The sequence below is a fragment of the Rosa chinensis genome, chromosome 4 (assembly GCF_002994745.2).
Source record: "Rosa chinensis cultivar Old Blush chromosome 4, RchiOBHm-V2, whole genome shotgun sequence".
Taxonomy (NCBI): domain Eukaryota; kingdom Viridiplantae; phylum Streptophyta; class Magnoliopsida; order Rosales; family Rosaceae; genus Rosa; species Rosa chinensis.
In genome coordinates, this window is record NC_037091.1 from 16768976 (window position 1) to 16783728 (window position 14753).

Consider the following 14753-nt stretch of genomic DNA (forward strand, 5'->3'; position numbering starts at 1 on the left):
TACCACGTCAGTCTCAAAACCTTGTCTACAAGAAAGGAGTTCGCAGCTCTAGCTCACATTATTAGGTAATGCATATGAAGAATGATCATGCTTGTATAGAATCTAACGTACTATGCACTAAGGTTTTTTTAAGTCAAATTTTGACTTTAAGGTTAAAGGGTTAACTTCCTACAACGAGTTTAAATAATTGATGTGCTTGTTACGGTCTAGATTTGTGGTACTTTTCAGTTTTGAGTATATATACATGTATCATGGCATAAGGTGTTGAGGCAGATAGACAATCAATGGTCTTCACCTTATTGGAATCGAGAAATCTCTTGGTTTGAGTCTACTAATCCATGAGCAAGCTACACTAAATGTTGTGATAAAGTCGATTTGTGAATCTACTTACTCTTATTATTACTCGATTACTATATAATATGTGTATAAAATTATGCTTCTAGGGAATAATTAATTGTTTTTGTCGTATAAGTTTTGTCTATTAAGGGAATGAACAAATTTCGTGATTAAAAATCATACAACGGTGATGGATCACAAGCAAAGAATTAGCTCATTTATAACATCTAAGTTACATACGGTCAGACCAAGGGAGTCTCTAGTAAGTAACACCCAGATAATTGATTACACAATTATTCAAGTGACCGAACTTAAATATTTAAAATCAAAACCCTAAGCTTGTATCGATCACAACACCCAATCATATAAGTAAAAAGAATTTAATAACTGCACCAATTGGTAACACATAAGCATGAATAATCTATCAAATTCATATCAGTGTGTTCCATGTTAACTCACGCCAGGAAGCAATCAAAACTGAGATTTAGAGAGTTAAGAAACATGATATCACTATTGTTCTGCCAAATTTACCAACGTTTACTATATTCATAATATACTGAAGTAGTGGGAAGACAGTTATAGATCGAGTTTCAAATTCATTAGCTTCAACCAATCAAGAAAAAAGTTTGGAAAAACAAGATTGATGAATATGAACAAGCACGGTTTGCCATATCATTCCAACTTCATAATTCACTTTCTTTGAACTTTAGATTATTTTGGTTTTATTGAGTCATTGATTTCAAGAATTTTAAAACGAAGTTTGATAAACTCACCAAAATATGAGACATTATAATCCTTAAGAAATCCCGTGATAATTTTAATTTACATATAGTATAAATTTAAATAAATAAATAAAAGAATTCCGGTGCCGGGATTCGGAAACTCAATTCCAAGTGAGAAATATGTTGAGCTACACCGGATGCTATGATATTTGTGGACTTTGAACTATATTTATTCATTAAGTCTTCTCACCCACCTATTTTAAAATAGGGGAAATGATCATTTACCCAATTTTAGCTTAAAAATTGTCCACTTACCCAAACACTCTAAAAGATTGCCCACTTACCCAAACACTCTAAGAGATTATTTCCCTATTACCCAATTAAATATTTTTTTAATTCTTTTTTATTTATTTTTGGGACAATTTTGCCCCCTCCTTCTTTGTCACTTAGAGAGAGAAGTGATAGGAGACCTTGCCGGACTCCGGTGACTAATGGTCGGCCGCAGACTCAGGTGACGGGACTCCGGCGACCGTTGACCGGAATCCGGCCACCGATTATCGGAATCCCGCATCCGGTGACTGAAATCCCGAATCCGGCTACCAGACCTGTGACAGGATTCCGGCGTCTGATTTTATTACCCCCCAATAATACCCAGTAATCATATTATTGCCCCCCAATAAACATATTATTGCTCCTCAATAACAAGTTTATTGGGGATCAATAATTAGTGAAAAATAAAGATGTTTTGAATTTTGAAAGCTTTCAGAGTTTTATCCAAATAAACAATCTTATTATTGTCTCCCAATAAAAACATTACTGTTCCCTAATAATATGATAATTGCCACCCAATAATGTGATTATTGCCCCAGTAGAAACATTATTGCCCCTCAATTAAGCATGCAAATACCAACAAAAAGCAAACCTCGTTGATCCAAACACTAACACCGCTTCAAATTTATTCCAAATTTATTCACAGACCATCCAATAAACCCTCATTGACAGGACCCGCCCCGGATTTCACCTCGAAATCCTAAGTAGCCCTGCTGGGCCCACCTTAGAAGAAATTCTATCAAAAATTTGGCGGAACTTCCCCTAAAAATGGGCTACCCAAAACCTGTAGAAAAACATTTACACTTCTAAATCATCCATCCTTATTCTCCTGGAGCTACCTGCTCCCCAAATCACAACTCCAATTTCACATATAATGGTCTCAATCCCAATACAATATTGATCCCATAGATTATCAGAGCAATACTAACCCACTAGGTAACAACGAAAACAAAAATAGAATGAGTACGCGGAAGCAATGTTGTTGGCTATGCCTCAACTCCAATGTACGCCCGATCTCAACTAATTTCGCCTGCAAACTGGGCATTTGAAACTGAAGGGCCCAGGGGAAAGTAATTGAAAAACACGTTAGAGTGAGTGGACAAAAATAAATGACTAAATAAATAATTTAAAAGAAAAGAGGTTGTATTACTTTCCCACGAATTTAAATTCGTAAAACTTCGATGCATGCAACGTTTATAAAACGCATGTCTTTAAAACTCGGAGTCTCGTGAAAACATACCAGTCCCCGCTGGCTAAAAGAATCAGACTAGCCCCGCTAGTCAAGTAACAAATAAAAGGATATGGGGAAGGGATGTCACCATACGGGTAAAGGAGCCCCTTAGGCTCTACCTACCCTCGACTACCACTCACACATAGATTGTGTGAGGAGGAGAACTAATAACCTCGACTGCCACCCACGTGAGGAGGAGAATAAGCTACCTCAACTGCCATTCACAAACACAAAGTAAGTGAGGAGGAGACCTAATCAAATGACCCGAGTATGGTGAGGAAAAACAATCGAAAACCAGTAAATCCATAAAGCTTCCCCAATATCTCACGAGAAAACAATAAGTATCTTCAAGTGACGTGACCCCGCACGCCAAATACTCTCAAATTCATAACCAAACCCGGAAATTAGTACGAGCACAAATTCCTTCGGAAAAAATCTCATTTCCAATAATATTCCAGAATATCTCAAAATTGACTACTAAATATAATATGTAATCCGAAAATCATCTAGGTAAAATAAGTCGTCGAAAAATCACGTAAATCATATTTCCAAATAATAATCATATATTTCAAAACCAATTCCGAAAGTCATACCGAGATAAATCATAATTAATGTCTGAAAATCATTATTGAAAGCAAAAGCACGAGATAAGCCGAAATCAAATTCCGAAATCAATTCATATGCTTGAAAAGTAATATGATAATTAAATAAAACATTCATTCAAAAAAAAAAAGCGCATGCATCATTATTTAAAAACAAAAGTCCACTCACAGTACTATTCCGACGATCACGCGTACGAGTTCCTTCGTCGAGCAATAGCTCGGTACGACATCCTGTACATAAATATAATCCATGAATAACTATTCTAATTAAATACGATTCTCAAAATCGAATCCTCATAAATCATCTCTCCAATTCTTTTCGGATTGAACCCACATCACACCCATTACACCAATTCCTCGATTTACATATTCCACAACGAAAACGAGGGGAATTCCAACGGCCGGATTTCCCACAATTCAAATCACACAACTCCGAACTTCGGAAATTCACAAACAATTTGATACCCCTCCAAAATTCACCAAACTTCACATACAAGCACTACAACATTTATACAATTTATTGGGCTAAAAATTGAAATTAAAACACTGCCCTACACACCTCCATGAGCCACCAACAGTGGCAGCGGGTGGGCCCCACGCGCCGGCGGTCACCACCTCCGATGGCCACCAAATTTTGGCAGCACCACCTATTCAACAGACCCAACATTTTTCACAACTACAACAAGTTCCAATTTTACCTTGAAGGGCTCCAATTTGGTCGGTGAAATTTTTCCAGAAAAACCCAAGAACCCTAGAATTTGAAATCGTCGATTCGACCTCCACACTACAAATTGAAATGAAAGACCTTAGGGGAAATGATCATTGGAAAAAACCGAACCTTCGACGCCAATTTGGTGGCCGGAGACGGTCGGAATCGCCGGAATCGACAAAACTCCCAAACTGCTATAGTGAACTTCACGGCTCAAATCTGAGCTCCACCGGCCGAGCCACCTCAAAACACCACCACAGGCGTGACAAGGATGAAGAGGCGAGCTTGCCGGTGCCCGGATTCCATCGTGGGGTGGCCGGAGGAGGAAGAAATCAGAGGGAGAAGAAATCGGGCAGAAGAGGAGAAATGGTCAGGGGAGAGGAGAGAGAAAAGCTGGGTAAGTTTCCAAAAATGGCAACTTACCACAGTAACTCGGCTATTTATAGAAACTTACCACATGAACAGTAAATTTAGTATTTCGCTTATAACTTTCGCATACGAATTCCGATTTTTACGTACCACATATCTACGCGCTCAGTTTAACGTCCTCTACAACTTTCATGAAGAACATTTTCTCAAATTTTGACCCAAACAAAAAGTCAACTTTTAGGGCCACTAAAAGTATCGAAACAAAGTAAAAAGTGAAAGTAATTGTCGTTTACCGTCCAAATGATTAGTAAACGGATAAATTAAGATACGGGACATTACACTCATCACAATCCACTTCAAAAGACTCAAAGCTAGAAGCCAAAATCAAAAATCAACTCTTCTTCGTCTTCCTCACATCGTATTCTCTCAAAATCCCACAGAAAAAGGCAGCAGTGTCTTTTCTCAATCATGGCGGATCTGTACGGAACGCCGCGGGACTCGGAAGAGGAGGACAACCGCCACCATTGATGGCCTCTACTCGCCTATGTTTCTCAAAATTCTCCCAGCTCCGGCCCCTATGTAGCTTCGAATAACTCTTTTGCTGCTTCTCCGATCACTTCCGCTTCCCCTCCATTCTCCTCAAGCTTTGCAGCTCCTTCCTCTTCCTTCGCTCATCCTCTGTCTCCATCGGAAGCGAGCAAGTCCTCATCAGAGGCACCATACATGGTCGGGGTACATGAAACGTCGTTGCCTCCTCCTCTCTCACCGGAGTCCTCGCCGCAGGCGAGAAGTCTGAGACTGAAGACGATCGTTTGAGTTGCAGCCCCGCCTTGGCCTTCGGGTCCACCCCAAACCGACCATTCAACGATAACCCCAGGCTCAGCTCAACGTCGTCGGAATCTTGCACCTGCTCGTCAACGACGACTTTTCGAGATAAATCGTTGCCGGAAACAATTCTCCTCAACAGATCTCCCTGAAAATTACTCACTGGAGAAAGGAGAACAAAGAGAGAGAGAGAGAGAGAGAAATTGGAGGTGGAGATCGGGGAGAGAGAAAAGAGAGAAGGAGCCGACGGCGTGGAGAGTGAGGAGAGAGAGGAAAAAGTGGCATCTATACAGTTTCTTAATCATACGAAGGGCAAAACTGTCTTTAAATGTTAAATTGGGTTAATGAGATTAAAAAACTCTTGCTGGAGTAAGTGTGCAATTTTTAGGCTAAAATTGGGTAAGTGGTCACGGTCCCTTTAAAATAATGATCACACAAGAACCACAATGATATTAGGCTGGGCAAGAAATCCTCTGTGTTCATTTTTCTGTTTCCTTCCCAGTCCCTCCATTAACATGTTGATATGTATCATTTCATTCCAACTGACGTAAATCCAAATCAAGACTTGTCTTCCCCTCCCCAAGTCAAATGCACAAAGCTCTATTTCACCGAAGAATTTTAGGAAAATGAGTTTAAAATTCAAGGAAGAAAAGGGTTATGTTGTTTGGGGAGCAAATTAGGAGTTGCGACGGAAATAGGGCAGCTTCAAACGATGGAAGGTGAAAAAGAGAGAGAGAGTCCCAGTTTTGCCCAGAAACAAAGAAAGGAAGTGACATAAAATTAGTTCTTCTTTATATTAGGGGTAGTGGTGTTATTAATCACACATGTCGTGCCATCTTTCTGTTTTTTTTTTTTTTCCCTCTTCGGCTATTAGATTAAAAATTGTGTTAAATTTTTAATATAAAAATTAATATATTTACGTAAATGTCACTAGAATAAAAAGTCAACAATCATTTTCTCTCTCTCCTCTCCGACAACTTCCGCTGAACACCGGTGAGGTTTTCGGAAAATTCCGACAAGGTCACAAAAGGTACTGTCATCAACACTAAAGGTTATTCTCACTAACGACAAAACTTACTCATGTGAGATTTCTGGCGGCCTCCGGCGAGGTTACAAAAGATACTGTCTCCTCAACACCAAAAGCTACTCTCACAAATAATAAAAAAAAAACACTCATCAACAACATAAAGTTACTCTTACCAACACAAAAAACTTCTCTCACCGACACTAAAAACTACTATCTAGTATAACAAAAGCTACTCACAGAAACTAAGAAAGTTATTTTTAGAGACCGAGAAAACTATTATCACCAACACAAAAGCTACTATGAAACAGCAAAACAACTATAAATTTACAACTTCATTTTAATTCTTTGCAGATTTTTCTAATGGCATAAAATTAGTAGATGTTTTAACAACTGTCTTTGTTGGAATGGATTTTGCTCCAGGGACATCATCTAAATAAAGAGTAATGGGAGAAGCTTCTTATGCTACTTTGGGCTCTCTGGAAAAATAGAAATAGTAAGCTGTGGAACAATACATGCGCAAATGCTCATGAAATTGTTGTTACTACGTTCACTTGGTATGAACAATTTCTACAAGCGCAGAAGCCTTCGTTGCATGAAGCAGCTGCCAAACCAAGTAAACATTGGTCTTCACCATCTAGCAATCAGCTCAAAATCAATGTTGATGGAGCTTTCTTGCCTTCAAAGGACTTTGGAGGTATTGGTGGAGTAATCTGATGAAGTGACGGATCATTTGTAGCTGCTTTTTCAAAATGTGTGCAGCATGTCTCATCTCCACTACAAGTGGAAATGTTAGCAATTAGAGAAGGCCTAGACTTCCTCAAGCAGCGCGGTCTTCATAATGTATTCCTTGAAAGCGACTGTCAAGGACCGATCCAAGATATTGATATGGGAGACTGTGACTTTAATGAAAATGCAAACCTGCTGCTCGAAGTAAGTTTGTGCATAATTTGAAATTCTCCTTTGCTCCTAGAACTGCCAATTTTGTGGCACATAGGTTAGCAGTCATTGCTTGTGAATCCAATACTACTCAAGTATGGATAAACCAAGCTCCAGTAAGTATTCTGGATGCTATAGCTTCTGATTGTATTCGATCGCATTAATCAATAAAAGTTCTTGAAGTTTTGACTCATAAACTATCTTTGTTGGAGAGATTAGTTTTGTTAACACAAGGTTTTTTTTGTCATATCCAAATTTTTGCTATTTCTTGGACATTCATCAAGACTTTTCTTTGTTAATTGTTAAGTTTGTCTTAATTTTTATCAGTTTTTCGACTGTTTTCTAACCTTTGTTAATTTAATCTTCTTTTCCTCTAGGAAGATCTTTTTATTAAAAAAATAATATATATATATATATATATATTTATAAAAGCGGGCTGGTGCGGCTGCCCTCATGCAAGCTTTAATTAATGAAACTGCAAAATACAAGGGGGGAGAGAAACAAAATCTGATTTCATGAGGGTACTTTTAACTTAGCACGTTTCAAGCATTGGTTTCTAATTTCTTTGAAAGAATCTGCCTCCATTCACTTTATGCCATGCTCTAACCCTTTGAGAATGCAAGGCCTATTCGCCGTGCTAGGTCTTTCATCCTTGACTATAAAGGCTCCAAAATATACCCCAGTACAATGTATCCCCCCCCCCCCTCCCCCCAAATGCTTTGGTTGAAGGTGACACACTACTACAAAAATTGAATCAGGCGGCAGTATGCAATTTTCTGTCGTGTGATTGAATTTTTTTTTTCAGACGTCGTTTTTGTAAGAGCTGTTGTGTGATAGAGACTTAGAAATTAGTTCAGAAGACGTTTAAGATAAAAACTGTTGTGTGATGCTCAAAAAAATTGAGCGGCAAGTTTCCCATCGTGTTAGTGGTGCCATACTTCATATGAAACCCAAAGTTTTCTCCAACATGTATTGATCAGACGATGAAAAATAATATAACTGTGGTCTGATAAAATAGTTTAACAAAAAGGAGGGAGATTTCCCACTACCATTTTTCTCCAACCCCCCAAATGGAGAAGTCAAGTTAACACGAGACAAATCCCAAATTTAAAACTTATGCATTCAGACCACATTGTTTTTAATTTCTGTTGTGTGAGTCCTTGTAGGGCTTGTCCAAATTGATATGGCCGAACTTGAAACCCTACACTTAAAGCGAAAAAAAATAACAAAAACTAAAATCCTCACTCCTCACTCTCCACAACGCCTCACTCCTCACTCTCGAACAAAAACTTGCAGCCAAAATCAATCTTCGCTCGCGCCTCACCTTAAAACCAAAACCAGTCTCTCTTCCTTAAACCTCAAGAAGCCAACAACCCCAATTTTCTCGATACCCTTTTGGCGAAACTGAAGCACTCTCTTTCCCTCGCACTCGTTCACTTCTACCCGCTCGCGGGTCAAGAAAGAACATGACCCTCATCTCTACTTAGTCTATGTGGATTGCAGCAATATCCCCGAAGTTTGACGGCTTGACGGCTTGATGCCCTAAATCCAAAACGAGTCGTCCTCTGATGTCCCTTCCAGATCCCCATCACACTCTGCTGAATTCGAAATCCCCAGTTTTCTAGAGTTTCAATTTTCAATCTCTAGAGGAAAATGTTGAAGCGGAAGGCGTCACATAAGAAGATTTTCTCCCCCATCATCTCCGGTATGAGCCCCTCAAGGCCATCACCGACCATAATCCAAGCGGTTGTCATCAGGTCTGGGAGCCCAATCTGTAGTCCAAGGTTATGATTTATATATACTGATGATCCTCTCCGTTGGTTCGGTCTGGGTCCTTCAATTGATATTCACTCTATTTGTTTTAGGTTGACCCAAATTTCAAAAAAGGCGGAGGAGACCACAGTAATTCTCTGAATCACTCCGAAATTCCCAATTCCCATACAATTCCTAGATTCCCTAATCAACCAATCCAATCCAAATAAGACGATCGGTGATCTTCCTTCTCCTATTTTCTCCCTTGATCGAGTGTTTCATTAAGGCTGGTTCAGTCGAGGAGACCTTTCTCGCTAACCCAGATTCCGTCGGCGGTGCTCTTCAGCTGTTCAGCTCTCTTCTGCCTCCTGCATTGCAACCACCCCTCCTTCATTATCTTCACTTTTCTTTCTTCTTCTTGTTCTGAATTTTCTGAAACTTGGTTGGTGCAGTAGGAATGATGGAGCGCTTTTGGTCACATTGGATGGCAAGGTAGTTTCTGTCAACCCCAAGATGATGGAGATTGAGTGGGCCTTGTCCTCTGGCTCCCGAATTCACTCTTCCTATCAGAGCTTCTCTTATTTCAATAACTGCAAGAGTGATGATGATCACTCTTTCATTGATATTGGTGAAGACTGTACCCTCTATCGTCACAACAACACCAACAAGAAGAAGGTATGCCACGCCAACTAAATCTTTTCATACTGTATTATTAGAACGTTTTCGAAGCCAATGTGGTGGAGCATAGTGGTCAAGGTAGTTTTATGTGCATTGAAAGTATTTAGATGGTTAATATTTTGTTTATTGATGTGCATTTTTTATTTTAATATGATTAATGGTAATGCTAGAAATTGTCGTCGAGTATTAGAGAATATGTTGCAAGTACTCCGCTAGTTTCCGAGGATGGAGGAGTCAAGATCCTCAACTTGCATTTCAATCTTGAAAATCTTTCGACTTTTGATTTAGATTGTTATTGATTAAGTGGTGGAATAAGAAATTTGTTTGAAGTTTTCTGTATGTTAATGTGTAGGGACTGATGGCAATGCCTACTCCCAATTTCAACTTTTGTCTCTCCCTAATTCCAGAAAGAGTGGTATTGTTCTATTCTTTACCGATTTACAATTTAATTATTTCCATGAACAATTGAGTAGTGCATTAGTTGTTTGTAACTCATTAGTGGTGGAATTTCTTCTGTAATTGTGGTGGGATTTCTCTTCTGCAATTGATTATGGTGTTTTATGTTTTTTTCTTGGTGAATGATAAATCATCAGTGGGATGTTGATTTGATTAAAATGAGGTCTATTTCTTAGAGTAGAAACAAAAGGTCTGATTTGAGTAGAAACAAAAGGTCTGATTTGATTAAAATAAGGTCTGCTTCACTTCAATCAACACTTTTGTTTGTTGACGGAAAGCAAAAGTAGAAGAAAAGAAATTTACTTGGTTGTACATTGGTAACTTTTACCAGAGCCTGTCATCTTGCAAAGCAAGCCTTTGATGAAGCTATCTCCGAGCTGGATACTTTGAGTGAGGAGTCATACAAGGACAACACCTTAATCATGCAACTCTTGAGGGACAACCTCACATTGTGGACATCTGACATCCCGGAGGATGGAGGTAATTATAAGTTATTATAAGAGAAAGAATTTGCTACCTTCTGCATTTGTGTTGGTAGAGTTTCTTTCAAGTTGGATTTTATCTTATTTTCTTTTATCTTGAGGATGGTGGCTTTCTGGATTAATGTCATTTCATGCGGATGCATTAGTAAGGACTGGTTGTATCTTGTTTCAAGTCTTGGATGTTTATTTGTGACTTCAAATTTGGGAGTGTCTTTTGACAATTTATTAGATGGAGTAATGGTTGTCTGATGTGTTCCTATCTATTAAAGTCATATTTCGTTGAGTAATCCCGTTACTTATAGCTTCTAAATTTCACTTCATATGTGGTGCTGTTAAATGTCCTAATAATGGTAGTTGTCTTCAATTAAATGACACCAGCCTATTTTGATTTTTGCAAATTTTGATGGCCCAAGTAGTAGTAGTCATTTGTATGCATTATTGTTTATTTTCATACTCTCTGGGTTTCCAGCCTGTATCACCTATGCAAGAGAGAGCATGGCCTTGCTAGCTCATGCGTGTAGAAAGCTATGTAATAATATGTTGATGTAGAAAGCTATGCAATAATATGTTGATAGTGATCAGATAACATTAGGTGATTTCTTGATACTTTTTCTGGGAAAGCCAAAAAGATATTTGCAGAGTTCAGAAACAGTAGAAGAGTTAACCAATATAAGTCTTTTGTTTTCTCATACATGTAACGTGGTTATGTAAAACACATAATTTTGACAGTGGTTTCAAACTTTAAGATGATTGTTGATACTTTATCCGTGGAAACTGAAAAGATACTTCTAGAAATTGAAAAGATTACCAAAAGATTGTCCATAAGGTTTTTATGTAGCACATAAAAGAATTATAGTTGCAGAATTAAAAAGGAAAGAGTAATTATAGACAGAAGTAGAACTTAGAATCAAAATTGTTTGTTTTTTATGTAGCAAGGATGTGAATTGGTTATTAGGTTTGTCTCTTTTCTTTCCCAGCTTGATCCAGTAAGACCTTCAATAAACATATATGTTAAAGATACAGAGTGCTTTGATTCTTAATAGCCTCATATGATAGAAATTTGGCCGATTATGTGGACGAATTTGATATTAATGGGTTGACATGATCTTTTTTTATTAGCCATAGGTTTATTTAAAGAATTTCTTTGTAATCCTGAATTCTAGAACATATATGAGGTGGAATCACTGTATATGGGATTAATGCATATTATGTATGTGGCATTAAGGGGTTGAGATATTGTTTGGGTTCGCTGCAAATAGTCTGATATTATTGTCAAGATGCGTTTGGAACTGTGTAGTTCGATCATGCTTTTGTTCTTATATCTTAGGTTGTCTTGAACTTTGTTCTAAATTACCCTTTCCATTGACTCTATCTCCCGCTCCTGCTCTCCCTGTCTCCAAATTTTCTTAACAAGTTGATATCTGCATAATTCATTCATTTATTATTCTGCTGCAGTTGAAGAAGGGCAGAAGGCAGACAACTCTGCAAAAAACTGGAGGTGAGGATGCAGAAATACATGCATATAAGAGACCAGCACTATATATTACATGTATGAGACCAACACTATATAAGAGACCAGTTGGTGGTTCTTACTTTCAGGGCTTAACAATTGTTACTCAAGTAACTAAAGAAGGTGGTAAATTTATTGCGAAGATATTCCGTAGAAAAGATACTAGTCTTCTTTATTGTCAGGTAGCTTTGGAGCTCCCAAATTTGGGTGCCTAATAGACTTATTACAAATTATATTTCTGCATGTTATTGTGGTGAGAACTACATTTTGAATCCAATTCCCTTTTGTTGCAGCTGAAAGTATTTTTCCCCATTGTGACTCTTGCAAAACCAAAAAAGCAGCCGCAATTCCAGCATAGGTATTATATTGGTCTTCATTCTTTGCCTCAGCAGCTTACACTCTCTTTCCTTCTCTATTTGTATGTGTGCTACTATTTTAGTAAGTTTTCCATGGAATAGAAATTGTCTCACGGTCAACTTGCTATATATAGCCTTCTTTTTCTTGACTTTTCTTTGGTTGATATTTGCAAATGAGTTCGAGACCATTCTGGAAGAGTGTTTTAGCCTATCATGGTTATAATTTCTGATACAAAAAAGAAAAATAGCTAACCTAGTTTTTCAATTACTGAACCTTATATATGCAAAAGAGAAGGCCAATTTGAAAAAAAAAAGAGTTTAAGAGATTGCGGTCTTGCATGTGTTGTACTCCTTATGAATGCAGTAAGTGACATTATATTCAAATGATACTTTTCTTTGTGCCTATTGGTCAAATGAGGCATGTGCTATTTAATTTTGGATGCTTATAGATGTGTTGTGGTTGTCTTGGTCTTTTGAATGAACCATATTGTTCCTATCATCATTTGTTTGGGAAATGTATATTGTAGAATGTAGACCATGCTGACAAGTGATAACTGAGATGATGAATATGTAGTAGAGAAGACTGATAATAAGGATTTTTGTTTAGAATGAATTATTGAGCAAATGGCATACTGGACTTTATTTAATCTAGTCAAAAGAGCTTAATGACCATTTTTATTGGTCCTTTCGATTGTTAGTGCATTTGGAACATGGGTTAGATTCTCTAGTTCAGGAGAAATGTATAATAGATCTTGAAACACATTTAATATTTACAGTAATCTTTCTGATGTTTTGTGTGCACTTATGGGGGTATTCCATCACAGTCAAACGACAAACAGTGTGGCTATTTTGTGATGAGATATATGAGGGATATCATCCATGATACAAACTTGTCATTTGCAGATAAGGTAACTACATGAAACTTCTTAATTTGGATGTTTGCTGTTAGTTTTTCAAAATAATTTTGTTTTAGTTTATCAGATGGCATTTCTTTCATTGTTATTTTCAAAAGTGGGCTAGGAGAGCCAACCATGTTTATGGTCAAGTGGAAATTGATGAAGTCCGTAATGAGCTCACAAGTTATGTGTTGAAGAATATCCTCAAGCTGTAATGTATGCAATTGCTCATGCCCTAGAAGCGGTGAAGTGAAATAGGCTAGAAATGTGTTTTTGTGCTCCAAAGTGACAATTTAAAGTGCATTTCTTCACTTATTTTTGCTAGTGGAGTAGTATAGATGTGCTCCATATTTTGGTGTTGGCATGGAGTAGTATAGTGCTCCTTTTTGGCAATATTGTCTAATACATTTCAGTACAATTATATGGATTAAAACAATGTTCATATGGTAATTTTTGATTTAATTTTCTGATGTATGTACACAATGTTCACAACAACCATACAATAAAAACTGTTGTGTGAGAGTAATACAGATCACAGATGCAATCAATGTTTTAGTTTTGTGAGTCACACAACAGTTATAAAAAACAATGACTTATGAATCACAATCACACAACAGTTATAACAAAAAAAATGACTTCTGAATCACAATCACACAACGGGTTCTTAAGTTGCCCGTCGTCTGAGTGACGTTCACATGACAGTTAATGATGTCGACAAGCCATCGACAGCCTGTCGACATGCTATCGACATGGATGCCGAGTTCTTCAGACGATAGTTCTCTAAATCATGTTTCATCAGACGGCAGCGAGATATACGACAGTTAGCTCCACATCAGACGACAGTTTTTAGCCGTCGTCTGATCCAATTTTTGTACTAGTGATCGATACAGATGGTTCTTTTCGAGGCAATAGCACAGCTGGATTTGGGGGGATATTTAGAGATCATGAGGGTCAGTTTAGTGGAGCTTTTGCTAAAAAAGTGGAGACTCTCAGTGCAATTGATGCGGAAGTGTTAGCAGTTATTGAGGCTTTGAGGATTGCTTGGGTTAAGAGTTGGACTCACATTTGGCTCGAAACCGACTCTATGCTTGTGGTTCAATATTTCAAGAATACAAAGTTAGTTCCATGGAGGCTACGGAGGGCATGGTCTAACTGTCTGTCTTTCACCCGTATGATCCATTTTAGAGTCTCTCATACTTTCCGGGAGGGGAACACTGTAACTGATGCTCTTGCTAATCATGGTGCGCTCAATGCGGGTTATAGCTGGTGGGATGACCCTCCATCCTTTATTGGTGGTCATTATGGACGCGACCTGTCTTCTATGGTTTATTATAGATTTCGGTGATGGTTTTTTGTTTGTCTTTGTTTTTGGTTTTTTAATTTGTTTTTGCTTGGTTTGCTTGTACTTCGCAAGAAGGGCTTGTATCTTCTTTTCTCAGGTTGGGTTTTGGTTTGGTCCCCCCAACTACTTTGTATTTCTTATTCTAGGGTTATTATCATAAATGGTACCTGAACTATACCTCAATCTTATCGATG

The 14753-nt window shown here is 37.9% G+C and overlaps 1 protein-coding gene and 1 long non-coding RNA gene across 2 annotated transcripts; one reads left to right on the forward strand and one right to left on the reverse strand.

The window, feature by feature from the left end:
* Positions 1 to 4912: 4912 nt before the first annotated feature.
* Positions 4913 to 5635, reverse strand: LOC112198900 (ninja-family protein AFP3-like). Its single transcript, XM_024339994.1, has 2 exons — positions 5567 to 5635; positions 4913 to 5272 (listed from the first exon to the last, which is right to left on the reverse strand). Exons 1-2 carry the CDS (start codon positions 5633 to 5635, stop codon positions 4913 to 4915), a joined length of 429 nt encoding a protein of 142 aa, XP_024195762.1.
* A 4198-nt stretch (positions 5636 to 9833) lies between these two features.
* On the forward strand, positions 9834 to 11951 carry LOC121053022. Its single transcript, XR_005810531.1, has 3 exons — positions 9834 to 9932; positions 10305 to 10453; positions 11911 to 11951. It is a non-coding gene; the product is annotated as an uncharacterized LOC121053022 (long non-coding RNA).
* Positions 11952 to 14753: the final 2802 nt, after the last annotated feature.